Below are 17,047 nucleotides of genomic sequence, written 5' to 3'. Positions count from 1 at the left end.
CATGGAAGACAAGACATTCAAAGCCCCTTCACACTGGTCCTAGCTGGTCAGACCTACCTATCATCTCTCTGGACACACCAGTGATAGTCACAGCTTCCTGGTGCCCCTCTGCAACATAACCTACAGCTAGGGGCGTGGCAATGAAGAACAAGGGACTTTTGAAACTTACCTTCATGTTTGAGATTTTGTGAACATGCAAGTTACAGAATTGAAACAAACCCAGAAAATAGATTCTTAAATTCCTGCTCTAAATGATCTTCCCAGTATACCACTGGCCTCAAAGCATATTTTAGATCAGTGTTTTAATATAAATTATCTGCTTTGATAGGATGATACAACTACACAAGGCAATGAGAAAAAAAATAGACTTCAAACCTCAGAAACTTAAGAGCCACTGCAATGTCCACTCTGACATTTGTAGAGAGCTACATATTCTGTTTGTATTGTTTCTCACTTTGAAAACAGCATCTGACTATATTTGTGCCTACTCTATCCTTTGGGATTTACCTAAGTAAGAGGGGAATTTTGTTCCAGTTATGGTTACATTAGGAGGAAGACCTAGAATTCTTGTATTAGAAAACCAAGATTTGATTTATGGCAGTTTTAACAAAGGAGCTGTTGGCTATTTTGTTCTGAATCTGTTTATACTATTAGCTTTAAAATACACAGAGATTAAGGTATTTACTGAAAGTGCCCACAGATGGCATGCTAAGGCAAAAGATAAGTTGAAGCACTTAAGCTGTATGCTGGGTATAAGATGTAACTGGGACCGGTATTTATGATCCCTAAAATATCCAAAAAAAAACCTGTTAATACAACTATGCTTATTAATAACTAGAAAAAATTTCAAATTTTTAGTATTTTTGTATTAATCCCCTTAAAATATGCTAATTAAAATAGGATGTCAATTTAATACTATTTCAGCATGTGGCTTTCCATGTCACAGAGGGATCATGTGAAGGTCATGAGTTTTTGGAGGCACAGTCTTAATAAATACGACATGTAAGTCTCTCTTGGTTTGGACTTCCTTCTCACCATGAATACTTCCTTTACCGCATGATTATATTAAATCTATCTGTCTTTATCCACACTCTCAAACTTAGGGTGAAAAGTCTTGCTTAAAATAAGCCAGAAAGAAGTGAAAATAAACTTTTAAGACAAAGTGGGCTTATTTAAAATGTTTTCATGCTATGTCTTTAATGTTAACGGATTAATCTAATTGACAGCTATGATACAGCTACATTTGATCTAATGATATCAATACTTAAATATTTTTTCCTTAAAAGTTCAATGAATATTTACAATTTGGTGTGAGATCCATTTTTTTTTATTAATTTGCTAAATTTGTGTTCTGTTTCTGGGCTACGCAACTTTGATGGTTTAATTGGTTTTGTACAATAGCACAAGGTGTTTCAGTGTGTTCTGCCTACAACATTGATATTATACGTAAAGGCTGATAACCGTACACAGCTTGTTTATTATATAATTAATATAAGAGGCTGTGGCATTTTACAGCACAGGTGATGAGTTGGTGTTGGAGTTGATTTCAAATTAAAGTATGTAATTTTATCATTCACTATGGCATGCATTTTATACTAAGCTATGTACTTTAAAGTGTCATGATGAAAGACTAAAAGACTAAGTTAAAGTAAAAAGTAATGATTATCCACAACATTACAACAAGAGGATTCAGTGCACATCTAATGAAAGTACCACTGCTGAATGTCAACTCACAGCTACTCTTCAGCGCAAGCCTTTGATTTACCGCCGAACCGATTTGTCGATTTGTGATGGGCTTGCCCATCGTGTTTGCACACATAATTTGTCACAGTGTCTTAGTAAGCCCTGTTTCCTTTCTCTCAGATCTATTATTCCTGCTGAGAGTATGTACTAGAGAAGAATTTTTCACAGTGACACCAACTCAAGGCTTGCTGTGAATAATCGCTCTCTCCTAAGAATCATTCTTTACTCCACAGCCTTGCTGGCAGTGTCTGGAAAAACACCCAGGCCAGGGGACCTTTCATCCCTTTCTGTAGTCACTTTCTTTTTATCCCTGCTGCCACCTGAGGAAAATGAGTCTTGCATGAATTTATCTACAAAGTGTTTAACAGGACACTTTAATTTACACAGAACAGTTTTGCTTTGTTGATATATACAAAAAAAATAAGCTGCAAACTACAATAGGTGACATTTAAAAAAAAAAAGTATATGCTTTTCCCCTGCATCAAGTTTGCAGTCTTTCTAGTTCTTTACAACAAATGCAAGTTGTAGTTCTTCACTATTCATAGCCACAGTTTAACCTTTAACTGAAAACCATATATCAATACAATTGTTAAAAGAAATATTCTCATGTAATTTTCCTCCTTTTGGTTGGGTTAGACTAAAGTTTAAAGTTTGAAAGTTGAAAAGAAGGTGGTTTATAAACTTCAGTTAGCTTATCCAGCCAGAAATTCTTACAGTGGTAAGCAATATTCAGTTGTGACTGAAGGACTGTGTATATCAAAATGAATTGGCTCTCAGGGTATCCATGGTATTCCTAAACCAGTGTTCTCTGTCATGGAATTGTTACTGACTCCAGAAAGAAAAATATGCAGAACCGGACACAGGCACTTGAAAGGGGAGAAAGGTTCCCTGTGAGGTACAGGAAGGGCCCCGTCATCACCTTTCATCAGCGGGCTCTGAGGGCAGGGAGGCCGTCTGAGGGGATTCTCATAAAATATCTGCTCCAAGTACCAGTGAGTTTGGAGACCCACAACCACATACCAGTCTGCCTAGGTCTTTTGTTGGAAGACTCTGTCTTTAGATGAGGGAAAAGGACTCAGCTCCGTTAGGCTTGGTGAGAGCTGCCCCACCAGATCCATTCCCACAAGGCCGAGGAGCCCCACGAGCCCCAAATCATTGACAGTCTATAAGGAAAACTGAGGAAACATTTTGTTCATGCTCATACTCCCACTATCTATAAAGTCCTTTCTCCAGAATTAGAGCCACAGATATGATTGGGTATGTATGTTATTAGGGACAATACTGCATTGCATAATAAAAGTCAATAAAGCATGACTTTTATACATACTCTGTGTGAACCATGCCAGTAGCACTAGAGTACATATAGGGCACATTCCAAATTCTTTTATTTTTTTCCTGCATGTCATTAGTAATGGCTAAAGACACCTATTTATATCCCAGGCATGAATCACACACAAACAAGTAACATGTTACCCTTGGTGGTCCAGCTGTATAGACATAGAGAATGGCTGAAGAGAATTGGTGCAAGTGGTTGCCGCTATGCCTTTCTGTCAGGGAATGTGCTAAAATACTTGCATAACCCTTCTTTGGATCCATCTGTGCTGCAACTTCACATTGTACATGCAGAACACAGTCTTTGAGGTGGCAGAGCAATGCACTATACTTCTGCTTCTGTCTCACTCAATTGGTTTGTCAGAAAAATTAAATTAGAAATGGTTAGTGTTTTCCAATGCAGCCAGACCTTTGATGACCCAAAGCTTCTCAGCACAGCCCTGTCCTTCCTATGCAGTCAGGACTGGCCTACACCTGCCTGGCACTTTCAGTCCCCTTTTCCCCGTGACAACAGGCTCATCTCCATCTTGTTCTGATGCATTCTTTCTCCATTCTCTTTCCTCCAGGCTACTCCTCAGCTAAGCTTTTATAGGTTTCTTTCTGCAAGTCCAATGTCCTCTGGGTAACTCACCCTTTGAATAACAGTCACTGCCGTTGTTGAGCAGCTACTGTGGGTGAGAACCTGTCCTGTGCTCCTTCCAGTCTTCCTAAAACTCTGCATTTAATAGACAATAATGAGACATCTATAGTGGGGTGCCCTGCCATATAATAATGTCTGTGGAGGCATACACCATTTTTCACTTATTCTTTTGTCCCTATGTATTTCTTAACAATGGACTAAGCATGTGGCTATCACTGAACATTGCCTTTCAGGTGGTCTGCCCAGCAAGGTTGAGTTAGGAAAGCAGACCCAATCAGAAGCCAACTGATAATGTTACTGCATGCCACCATTAATATATGAATGTTTGTGAAAATACAGTTACTGATTGTAAAACGATGTAAGCCCACACAGAAAATTCATAGAAAATGTATGTATAAATGATGCTGACTTCTCTTGCATGTGTCAGAAACAATCACTGGTAAGCATCTCTCATCATGCCCCACCATCTCACTCATTCATTCATTGACCCAAAATTGCTTGTGGTTTTTATAAAGCTTACATTGTCAGGGGATGTGGGCAAACAAGCAGGTAAATCCTGATTAAGATGAATTTTCCCTTCCTTCAATAATATCTGACAACACCTATGATATCAATTGATCACCTATATTAGACCTCTGTCTACATCTGTCTCTGTCTGTCTGCCTGCCTGCCTGCCTATCCCCCTCTCTCTTTCTCTCTCTCTCTGTATGTGTGTGTGTGTGTGTGGTTGCCCAGCACAGGAGATTGAACCCAGGGCCTTGTGCATGCTAGGCAAATATATACCTCTGAATTATCTTGATTTATATCACTGTTTTGTTTTTGAGACATGCTCTCTTTAATAGTTCAGACTGGCCTAGAACTCTCAATCCTTTTGCCTCTCCCTCCTGAGTGCTGAGATTATAGTGTGTCCACAATGCCCAGCCTGTGTCATTTGAATTGCTGGGTAACATTCCTCTTTGTGCATGTTTTGTACTTCTTTTAGCCAAGCGATGGTGGGCAGCATAGCAAACAAGTTGATACTTCTTAATTCAGAGTATTAAAATAACTCTTGGCTCACAGGTGTGGCTCTTTAAGGCTGAAATAGATGACTGTGATGTGCATGGCTTGATATATGACATCCATCCATCGCCCATCTTTTGTGGGTGTTTCTAGCTGCTAACAACCACCCAGCTGTCTGCTTTTGCTCACTGTCTACATCTAGCTTGCAACATTCATTTGTAAAGCCCACTCCTTTCGGCATTGTTTCGTTCCACTAACCCTGAGTGGCAGGTACTTCCCTGTTACTCTAGTCTTTCTAAGTATGCACACAGGCTTTCTTTGCACCCTTAGCCTCAATCCTACCACATTATAAACCCCTTGAGAGTGGAGTGTCTTCATCTGTTTTATCATTATCCCAAATGGCAGTGCCACAGAATTAGTTTCTTACTTCAACATGGATAAAACTTTAAAAATCTTCCCTGAACTTTTGGAAAGTACATCTGGACAATTTCCAGGAGGCCTTGGCTACCTTAAGAGGGGGGTTTCTGCTAACAACATTTTGACTGGGAATATGGTTACAATGATGAACTATTCATCTTCCCCATTATTTAAATGATTTCTTCTACATTTAAAAGTAAGTGTTATAGTTACTGCATTAAGATGATTTCTGTTTCATGAAGCCTTGACATGCTCTTCATACATGCTAACATGTTGTCTTTGATGATTAGTTTTCAAAGCTGCTTTTACTTTTTGCTTAAAGAAACACTTCATCTTCAAGTCCAGTAAGACTGTGCTAATAGAGACATAAAGCTCTAAAACGGATGGTGCCTTAGACATGTTTCCTTTAACTTTGTGAAAATAGGCCCCCTCAGAAATTCTTAGTCATGTCCAAAGAGGCAAAAGGAGTTGACAAAAGAATACTACTTTCCCTGGGTCCCAGCCCTCCACCTGCTTACAAAAAAAAAAAAAAAAAAAAAAAAGTAGCTGAGCATGAACAAGGAGAAGAACTGAGGATTTAGACAGTCCCTGTTGGAGACACTGTTAGAATACTGAGTGGGGCCCACATAGAGGCTCCATTGTAGCCACACTGAAATGGGAGAAGCCCCCGGGGACCCAGCTTAAACACATTTGTGGGAAGTTGGAGTTACAGGCCTTCTCTTGTGCTATTCAATATTAAGGAAGAAAGGGGAGAGAGGGAGGGACAGAGAGAGAGAGAGAGAGAGAGAGAGAGAGAGAGAGAGAGAGAGAGAGAGAGAGAGAGAGAGAGAGAGAGAGGAGAGATGCCTGAGTTCCTTTCTCTATTACTCCATCTCCCTAGGGGGGCACTGGCATCACTCTGGTTCTCCAAAGTGCCCACGCTCCTAGAGAGAGAGAGAGAGAGAGAGAGAGAGAGGAGAGATGCCTGAGTTCCTTTCTCTATTACTCCATCTCCCTAGGGGGGCACTGGCATCACTCTGGTTCTCCAAAGTGCCCATGCTCCTCTGAGACTGATGGAGATTCATCACCTGTTAGAATCAAAGGTCTAAACTAGAAAGTGGACATAGAAAACACTAATAGGACAATTTTGCAGAATTTTGAAACAAGCTGACCTTCGCACAGCCTACTAATGAAAAAGTCATCTTTCTCTTCAAGAGCAGTCAGAACTCTCCTCTTTAGGAGTACTGTCCTATGCTGGGTGCCCAGTCAGGAGTGTGGAACTCCACCCCATCCCTGTTGCTCTCTTGGGTCTTGTCAGTCTACAGTCTGAAGGTAACACAGTGGAGAGGAAGAGCTACAGCTGCATCTCCATCTCTGAGCATTCTCTTTGTACTCAGATTTTCACCTTCTGTGGCCCCATGTTACATAATGACAAGCAGTGCATAGTAGAGCTAGACTCTCACTGACAGCTTAGCTATAGTCTCATAAACTTACAGATACAGTGACCAGTCAGCTTATTATGCCATTCTAGTTCCTAAATCTGAATACATTCAGATTCTGTTTTGCCAAACTAGCATTGTGGGCAGGCACCTTCCCCTGAGATACCTATCCTTTCCCTCCAACGTGTCATTTCTGGGACACTGCAAACAACCTCATGGGTGATACTTCCTGCATGGTGTTCTCTGTTGAGCTTCAGATCTCTGCATCAAAATACTTTCTGAGCATGTCAGGAATGCCTTGCATATCCCAAACTGCCAATTTAAATGCAGGACCATCCTTCCTAGGATAGCTCATTTTCCTGGATTCTCTGAACCATTGCTCAGTCGGGCTAGTACTTTGGATTCCTACTTCCTGGGCTGCATGTATCTATAAATGCTACAGCTGACTTCCAAACAGCTGTCTAACCTGCCTTGTTTTCTCTTCCATTGAGGTAACCCTCTCCCACTTACATGACTGATCCCTCTGACTACATAGTTCACTTCCATACCCATAAAAAATATCTGTAACTTCTCTTTTAACCTTTGGCTCACATGACACCACCAGCTTCCCCAAAGCCCTGCCCAGAACCTTCTCTTCTTTCCCATCCTCTGACCTCTGAGAGGTCATCTGCACCCACTCAAACTCTGCTCCCCAAAGCCATGCCATAATGCTGTGTCACTTTCCAGAGGGGCTATTTCTCCAGCCCTCTCACCTAGACTGGACTCCACAAGCTCCCACACATGTCTTTGCCACTGTCACCACCAAATCTGATTGTGTCCCTTTACCATCTGTCATTTAGGAGACAAACTTCTTGGGTGGCTAGGGGGTGGTTCTAGACAGGGTTTCTCTGTGTAGCAGCTGTGGCTGTCCTGGAACTCACCCTGTAGATCAGGCTGGCCTCAAATTCACAGAAATCTGCCTGCCTTTGCTTCCCAAGTCCTGGGATTAAAGGCATGTGCCACCACCGCCCAGCAAAGGAGACAAACTTCTGAACAGAACTGTGGAAGAGTTTACAGCCTGGGTAACTGAGGAAAAAGTACCCACCCCTAAATGGGGGTGCAACCTTTCCAGGAACTGACATCCCTGACTGAATACAGAGAAGCAACTAAGCACCAGCATTCGTTCCCTTTGCTTCCTGATGGCAGATGGAATGTGACTGGCTGCCACAAGTTCCTGTGTTGTACCTCCCCTGCAAAGATGGATCATGCTTTCAACTGTGAACAAAAGTAAAAGTCCTCCCTTCAGTGGTCTTTGTCAGGTATTTTGTCCCAGCCATGAGAAAATTAGCAAGTACACAGTGTTTCTGTGACCCTGCATATTGAATGGACTTTGTTTCCTGGATGCCTGGCTAATATGCAGAATGGAGTCAACACCAGTCAGAGGGAAGTACCTCTTTATCAGTAATGCAGAAGCTCCTAAAATAATGGTTTTCCATATTCAACAATAGGAATGTGGATGTGTCTGTCTACTGAGCTGTTCCTAGTAAATCCAAAATAGAAACAAGATTGCTTGATTGACTTAGGTTTGTCAATTTGGAAGACAGAGCAAGCATTGCTTTCAAAACCATCTTGGAGGGAGCACCGACCAGGGACTGGGGCTCTTTTCTCCATCATTCTGTGGCAGCACTGAGAGGGCATACATTCAATTTGTATTGTGCTCAAGACGATGAGCCAGGTTCTGAGACAGAACTGTACAAGTTTGGTGCAAACCTATTTGAAAAAGAAATCTGGAGTTCCATGCCAGCTTTCCTTTTACTTAAGCAAGTGATTTTGGGCAAATCCATGCCGCTTCAATCATCCACATGTATACTGCAGATACTAAGAAGTTTGAATTCATAGTTTTGTTGGAGAGTCAAAGTCAATGCTATTTGAGATACTGGAGAGGCACTCCCTGAAGTCTGATGTCCTCCATCCTGTCTATTTCATTGGCAGCTTGAGCCAATCAGCCCACTGGACCTGCTGTCCTTGCACTACCTCCACAGGGAGGGCTCTCTGCCTGACCAAGTGACTTCATTTACCACAAGGCTCTTCTCCCTACTGTAACACTGCCAATAAGTTCCACAAGCCACCCTTCAAGATGTGAATTCTGAAGATAACATGTAATGAGAAACTTGTCAGCTCTAAACAAAGACACACCCTTTCCCATAAAGACAAGATCTTCATTATGGTGATGACTGGCTATAGTAGCTATCTAATTGCTAACAGTACATCAGCCTCCCCATACAATTGCTGATGGAGGATATCTATGTGGCTAGAACAAGAGAATGACTCAGCGGTGTGCCTAGCATAAGTGGTCCTTGCAGACTAACCATTGGCCATGGTTTTGGTAGATCCGGTATGGTTTAGAATTCTATATGATTTTTTGGGGAGGGGCAGCAAAGCATGTATGCCTCACATCCTTCATTTCTAGCCCCTTCTTCAATAACTTCTATTTCTCCCTCTTAGCCTTAACAGTGCAGCCCAGTGGTCTTCATGAAAAAAAAAAGAGACAACAATAGCACTTATGACATCCTTAGTGTTTCCTGTATACTAAGGCCCAGAATGTGCTTTGTAGGCGTTAATTCATAAAGACCTCACATGGACCTTAAGAAGTGTATCTCCATTCAGGCTGATAGGTAGGAAGGTGAGGTACAGTATGACCTCATAATTGAGTAAGTTCAAGCTTTGGGCCTCTAAAGCTATAAGATAAACCATAGGTTTATGAGTAAGGTCTTTCAGTAAAAGTGAATAGAGTCATGATTATATTCAATATTATCTCAGGAAATATTGCAGTGTTAGGGGGAGAAGTTGGAGTCTAAAAAAGAATGGATGTTGGATATGTTTATTGATGTTGTATGTATGTATGTAAATATCTAATGAATTCTATGAATGCGTTCTATTAATCTATTAATAATAAAAACTATTTACTATAGGAAATAAAATTTAAAAAGCAAACAATCTGTCATTTCCAATATCCAGAAACAAACAAGTTATTATAGAAATTATTTATCTCTCACATTTTAATGAGTGAAATCCTTTTACCCTATTTTTTTATGTGCACACCTTCTTTTTTAAACCCTAAACTAGAACCATAGTGGTTACATTTGATATTATTCCTCTCCCTATGTAAATTAAGATTTTGTGATGTGACTTTGAAAAGATTTTGGATAGTGTTAATTGTTCTTAAGAGTGTGATGAATCTTAATTTGCTTTTAAAATTTAGCTTTTCAGATTATAGAGAGTGGTGCTGGGATGAGGTTAAACTGTAGGCAGCTTGCCTAACATGCCTGACACCATGAGTTCCTGGTACCACACATACATACTACTAGTCCTCATTATAAACCAATTTGAAAATGTTTGGAAGAAAACAAGGAAAATAAAGAGAGCCTTCTATGTAATGAATCTTGGATAAACACCTTAGAGTTCAAGTAGATAGTCAACGGTCTCTGGTCTCAAGAGATTTCCTACTGGGTGATAGAGGACACAAAAATAAAAATCATAGATTAGTGTCATAATTTCTGTAGCAAGGAAGGCCCTCTCCTACCTTTACTGAATCCTGCTTCCAGTTGTACCTGTGGGGACTTAACTGTTCCTTCCCTAAGATGGGTCCTGGGACTTGTGTTCAGGACATATTCCTCCCTTCCTTTGCTACATGTTTTCCTTTCACCTGAATCATTCCCATGAAGACCCAAGTAGTCCTAACTATCTTCTACTTACAACCCAGGTTGGAGGATGAGGAGATGGCACAGTGGGTAAAAACACCTGACACCCACTTGTGAGAATTAGAGGGCAATCCTCTGCACCCATGTAGAAGCTGAGCAGTGTGCTGGGCTGGATGGTTCACATCTAAATCAAGCAGGTGAGAGGCAGAGGAAGAACCAACCCTGGAGGGTTTGCAGTATGGTTATGTAGACTGGCTGAACTGATGGGTGAGAAGAGATCCTGTCTCAACATGTCACAAAGAGAATGACTGTGGAAGAAACTCGTCATCAACCTCTGGCTTCCACATCCATATGCACACATATGTGTGTACTAATATGCAAAGCACATAAACATACTCAAAATAAAAACAGAAAGAAAAACCCTATGCAGCCATTTCTTGATGTTATGATCTCCTACATGTTCCACCATCTCTGCATATTGTTTCATGACTTCCTGTCCTCTTCTCCTGAACCTTTCAGGTTAGGTTCATGTCCTCCTGTTTCACTGAAATGGTGCTTATCAGACACACTAACGGCCAACATCCCAGTCACACCAGGACTGCTCAGTTCATCTTACACCCCAGACAGCACATGACACCAGAAGCTCACCTCTGAGTCACACCAGGACCACTCTGTGTTCATCTTATACTCCAGGCAGCATGTGACATAGTAACACCCCTTCTTATAGAAAGATCTTGAATTCTAATTCCAAAGGTCTTTTGATGTCTTTTTATGTTCCTGCATGTCTCACTGGTCATTCCTTTCAGTTTTCTTTGGAGCTCCTGTTTCTAACTGGCAGTGTGCCTAAGACTCAGTCTTTGACACATTTCTCAATTTACACTTTTTCCCCTATGGGACATATCACCTGGTCCTCATGACTTTTATAATTTCCCAAACTATACCTTCAAATTTGTGTCTCTCTGCTGAGAAACTTGTAAGTTTCTCTCTTCCTTCTCTTGACATGAGTGCTGACTAGGTAGTTAAACTTCCACAGAAGACATGACTTTACCCCACCCTGACACACACTTCACACCCCTTACCATCCAGACCTAGTCTTCCTCTTCCTCAGATACAGACCCATAGTACTAAGATTCAGGTTTAAAAACAAAACAAACCAACAGCCTAGCAGTCCTTGGAGATTTTTGTCCTCTCTCCACTAGTAACTCCCACCAGCACCTCCACCAAGATGAATTATAAATCTTGGGACTCCCCAGTGGGTCAGAACTGTGACAGCCTTTCCCCTGGTTACCATCCCCTTTGGCTGCAAATGTTTCTAATTGGTTCCACTGCACTCTACCTTCATTCCTCACTTGATAGGAAGGCTGATTTTTACTTTTTAAAAATATGCTATTTTGTCAAGTCCATGTTTAAAAGTCTCCAGTGGCCCTTGCGGACTCTGTCTGTCTGCCCTAACCATGTGGTTGTCTTGCTCATTCCTGCCACAAGGCCACTGTGTTTGCCATTCTTCTCTCAGAATGGTTTCTCACCTGACAATTGCAGCTGCTTCTCAATTCACTTTCTGGGTTTCCCTCCCACAAATGTTACCACCCCATTCCCTCTCCCTCCCCTCACACCCCCTCCCTCTCTGAAGTGCTGGGGCTGGACCCAATGGACTCATACATGCCAGGCAAGCACTCTGTGTCTTTAGTCCAGTAAACATCTCTTATGTTAACCACTACTCATGTTGACTCTTAATTTTTTTATAAACATCAAAATATCAAGCATTTGGATATAGCATTATATTTCCATGCTAAATTTGAGGTAAAATAATGACAACAATCTTACAATAAATTATGAATGAATAAGAACAATAAAATAATGCTTGCTGGTGGTGGCACATGCCTTTAATCCCAACACTTGGGAAGCAGAGACAGGTGGACCTCTGTGAGTTTGAGGCCAGCCTGGTCTACAGAGGAAGTTTCAGGACATGCAAGGCTACACAAAAAACCCTGTCTTCAAATCCAAAACCAAAATAAAAAGAACAATGATATTTTAGTAAGAATAATGGATAACATAAAAGCTTCTTACTGTACAATAGTTGTAAAATAGGTAAAACAAATTCAATACAATTCATTGTGTTAGCAATCATTTGTTGATTACAAAACATATTCTTCCCTAAACTGAGAGTATTTATGTCACTCTTAACTAGAGACACGGGCTAGACCAATTAATCTCTCTGGGGAAGGAAGCAAGAATCAGTGCTTCACTCTAAGAAAACGCACACGAATTCAACCTAACAAAACTTTAATGATCAGTATGTACAAAGCTATCATGAAGGTTTTAGTTCCTTACATTTGTCTGCAGACACCAAAATCTATGTACAGAGCTGAAAAATGACAAGTTGTATGACTGTGTTTGTGTGCAATTCAGTGGGACATATATGTTTGGGCTTTATCAGTTGACCTGCCCACACATTTTTGTACACTTACTTTGGGCTGATGGATGTGACTTAACACAGAAACTAGCTTGGCTCTTTTCTACATGTCTTCCTCATTAGCACCCAAGCAACCCTTTTCTCTGGCTGCTGAAAACCAAGGCTCCCATCATCCACAAGGCTGGTTGCTGGGCACCAGAGCCTCTATTTATAGGACAAAAAGTACTTTCTAGGTGAATCATATTTCTTAAACTCAAAAAAAATCAACTTGTGAATTCAGTGTTTTATGCTTTTGGAAGCACATGCTAGTAGGCCAGTAAACCACGCATCACTAGGAATCACTCAACACTGGCCTGACTGACAGTTTGAAGAAAGATATTTTTCCCAGATAAAAATAGATGTCTAAATAAGATATATTAAGATAATTGCTACCTAACCTGAATTTTAAAATAATAAAACTTACACCACACTTAAAGACTGAGTTAAACCAAGGCACACACACATTTCTTTACAAGACAAATCTCCACGGTCCCTTCTGGTGTTAACCAGATACTGTCCACAAGTTCCTCACATTGACCTTGGATTTGTCAAACCCAGACCCTAGTGAAGCCAGGTCCTCTATTCTTTCTCTTAGTTAAAAAGGGGAGTGACAGCAGGCCTATAAGTATAGGTATTAAAAAACCAAACAAAACAGAAAACAGACTCTAGACAAACTGGCTTAGGCAAGAGTCAATTTGTGCTAGGACTGTATACAGCAGAAACTCAAACGGATTGTCACATCTGTCCTAGGTACATTTCTATTGCTTGGAGGGAGAAAAGGTTTATTTCTCAGAACTTAGAACTCTTGGGTCATACTCCATCATTGAGGGAAATCATGGCAGGAACTCAAGGCAGAAGCTGAATCAGAGACCATGGACGAATGCTGCTTATTGGCCTGCTCTCAATGGCTTGCTGTATCTGCTTTGCTATACAACCCAGGACTACCTGCCCAGGGATGGCACCATCGCCAGTGAACTGGGATCTTTCATTGCCCTTGAAACAATATTCTGGAGGCATTTTCTAAATTAAGTTTTTTCTTCTTAGCTCTGGCTTACTCAGGTTGACAAAAATTCTAACCAGGACACCCAACTAAACAATGCACTAGAGAACTTGCCTAGATGAGTAGCATGGGCAATGGCCTCATATGCTGTGTCCACAGACACAGGGAGTGTTTCCATGATCTCCTGGCCTTCATTTCTCCATGGGTAACATATGAACACAGTTTCTGCCTACTCCTCATAGCCACCATATGGAGTGCATGCATTAGCATGACAGCCACCATGACAATGAGTATTATTCAGTGCTAAGAGAAAGCTCAAGACAAACTGAATGCCTTGTTTCTATTTAGACATAAACATCTGCACCAAGTATTTCCTTTTAAATGTGGAAAGTTCCAGGAGGGGAACCTGCAGGATGTGGCTTAGACCCAATGTTACTGCTGTCACTGTTTGCAGATAGCTACTTTTGAGAACAAATCCAACAGAAAAAAAAAAAAACAAACCCAAAACCTTCTTTTCTCTATTCAGTTATAAACTCACACATTGAAAAAAAATCTGAAAAACGTTCTGGTTCCATAGTGTCATTTACAAAAGAAAAAAGAAAAAAAAAAGACTTCCATATAAGCATCATTAGATCACAAGCAGGGGCTTTCTGTAAAGTGATATGTGGGACGTCTGTCAGGGTAGGAAGCAGGGAGTCAGAGGTATGCTTTGTAACTAATATTTCAGCCCATCTCTACTGCGGAAATTATTATATCCCATGATAGTTATGTCTCCTTATCGTTCTTGTTCCTCAACAATTGGACAATTTTAATGACACAAAGAAACAAAACTTTTTCTTTTAAATTTACTTTTCTAATGTACCAATGGAATTAAAGTGAATTTTGATACTTTAAATAAAAAGTCACTGAGATGTCAAGACTTTAAAAACTAAATAGGGCTATTATTTACTTTACTTTTTAGAGTTCATGATGATATTTCTGAATTCCTTTAAAAGTTGCACCCTAAGTCTTTAAAATCATAGTCTAATAGTCATGGCATACACATAATTTGAGGGTACCACACATGTCACTGGAAGCCCCAAACCTTTTGTTTTATTAAGCAAATATGAGCTAAACAGAACATGCAAAGGGGAAGCTGTCAAAAAGCTAAGACCTTACAAAGAAGTAAAGGCAAATGTCACCAACCAGAGTTCAGGGATGATATTCCATGCCCAATAAGAGATTGTCAAACTCCTTAAAACCCTGTGTCACAGCACACTCCATTTAAAAAAAAAACAAAAAACAAACAAAAAGAATAATAAGAATACATAAGAATCTCTAGTATGTACTTTTAAGGTATTTGAGTGCCATTTCTCTCTCTCTTTGTATTTTAGTGGAAATAATGTAAATTAAACAAACAAAAACTGTATTAAATCAAAGCTGAGTTTGGAAGCTTTCATAAGAACCAAAATAAATTAAATCATAAATTATTATTTTGCTTAACTTCTCACTTTTTGCATACCATTTGACATTTTTCAACAAGCCAGATTTTAATCAATTCCAAAGTATTCCTTGTCAAGTCTTGATGGAGGTACAGATACTGATGGGCAACAATAAGAAGGACAAGTTTGCACTAAATGTAAAATACTTGCCTAGTCTGTCTGTGTCTTTAGAGATAAATGGAAATCTGGGTAAAGAATCTTAACAGGCAAGTAAAATATGGAATTTTTGTGTCACCTTCTTGCAAAGTGAAACACAATCACAAGTCAGAAGCAAGTTTTGAAAATAAGTGTTGATGATGAAGCTTTGACAAAGGTAATGCTGAAGCTGTCACTCAGAGAGAATTTCCCCCATGAAAAATCATAATGCCTTGCATGTCCTTGAGGAAAGCAAACACTTAAAAATGAAAAAAAATAAAAATTGCACTTCACTTCTAAATATAAAAATAACTATCTCTCTGAGGAATGAGAAAAAAAATCAAGTGCATTTAAATCATTTTATTGCACTGGAAGCTGCCAATTCGCCTGTGAGTTGTTTCATTGCAGATGAAAAGAAATCAAAATACAGGACAGATGTTGAACAAACCGCATTTAGGTTCTGTCACACACTGGCATTTTTCAAGTGATTTTGGCTCCTCTATTAAATAAGGTGCATTTTGCTTGATTTTGAGAAGGGAAACATCAGGAAATATTTAAAGGCCAATTGCTGCCAATTAACTTTGATCAGTAAAAGTTCTATTTGAATCTTTGAGATTCTTCTCCTGTCTGAAATAACATACGTTTATAAAACCTAGCAAAGCAACAACTTGATGATTAATGCCTGTTGGCAGCCCTACCACAAGCTTGCTTAGCAGTGAGAGTTAAATAAACAACCATCCCTGTGAAGGAGGAGGGCAGTGGAGTTATAGTCATGTTTTGTCATAATGTAGATAGGTGAAAACAATGCCCTTCTTTGTTAAGAATGCAGCTAAGATCATGCCTGCTGCCGTCCATTCAGTCAGCCAGCCACCTTAGAGATGTTTCCCCCAATAAAACCAGCTACAGTTAAGACATGAGAGGTCGCTAGCCTCGCAGACAGTAAAGGCTCATTCAAACCAGCTCCAAACAATCAGATTGGACAGAAAAGCAATGGAAGAGTTGGATAGGGGCAGCACAGGCGGCTGCAATAATGATGCACAAAGCTTCCGGGGATCGCACTTAGGAATCGTGTCACCAAATTTTAATCATAGGATCCAACTTTAAAGTGTAATAAATACCACAAAGGGGAAACACACTGCCTTACAAGCACTTTGTCTCAGTATTCCAGTTATATGTTGAGAAGAGCAATAGCCAATCATTATTCCAGAATCAGCCACTTATATTCAAATATGTTCCACAAAGTATGTGTAAAACAATTATAACTTACTTCTAGGTCGTTGAAAAATAGATGTGTGTCTGCCAAGTTGAAGATCATCTCTTCCATTCGCAGTCCAAGGGAAACTGAAGTGGGTGGATCCTAAAAGGAAAATTTTACAGGTAAGGAATTGGTATGATCTCCAGGTTGTGAGGAAGGCAGTCCCATTTTAAAGGGACGCAGTGACAGGAAAGGTGGGGAACACATGCCACCCCAGGAGAGCTGGAAGTCAGCTGCCTGTACTGTCATGTATTCCATGTGTGGTCTTCAGTGACCTCCTGGATGAAAGGTGATCCATAAGTTACCAAGTATCATAAAGAAATAGCTTGTACCCAAGTATTAAAAAAATAAGGTATAAAGTTCTTAGATATGCGAAGTAGAGGGAATTTATGCCACTATCCATGAACAGTATCTGCACTTACTGTCTAAATACCAGAACATACAGTCTAGATTAAGTTCAGAGAGGCAACAAGCAGAAATCTTACTCTAGATGGT

At 40.2% G+C, this 17,047-nt stretch overlaps 1 protein-coding gene across 8 annotated transcripts in view; it reads right to left on the bottom strand.

Moving 5' to 3' along the window:
• The window catches only part of Eya1 (EYA transcriptional coactivator and phosphatase 1), a 143,439-nt gene that overhangs the window by 24,312 nt on the left and 102,080 nt on the right, over positions 1-17,047 (bottom strand). For all 8 annotated transcript variants that reach the window (XM_027398825.2, XM_027398824.2, XM_027398823.2 and 5 more), the window contains one exon: positions 16,565-16,654. In XM_027398825.2, coding sequence (XP_027254626.1) covers positions 16,565-16,654 — 90 coding nt within the window. The remainder of the gene's footprint in view (positions 1-16,564; positions 16,655-17,047) is intronic.

The sequence above is a fragment of the Cricetulus griseus genome, chromosome 2 (genome assembly GCF_003668045.3).
Source record: "Cricetulus griseus strain 17A/GY chromosome 2, alternate assembly CriGri-PICRH-1.0, whole genome shotgun sequence".
In the NCBI taxonomy this organism is placed as follows: Eukaryota; Metazoa; Chordata; class Mammalia; order Rodentia; family Cricetidae; genus Cricetulus; species Cricetulus griseus.
This window is presented reverse-complemented; position numbering and strand designations above follow the sequence as displayed.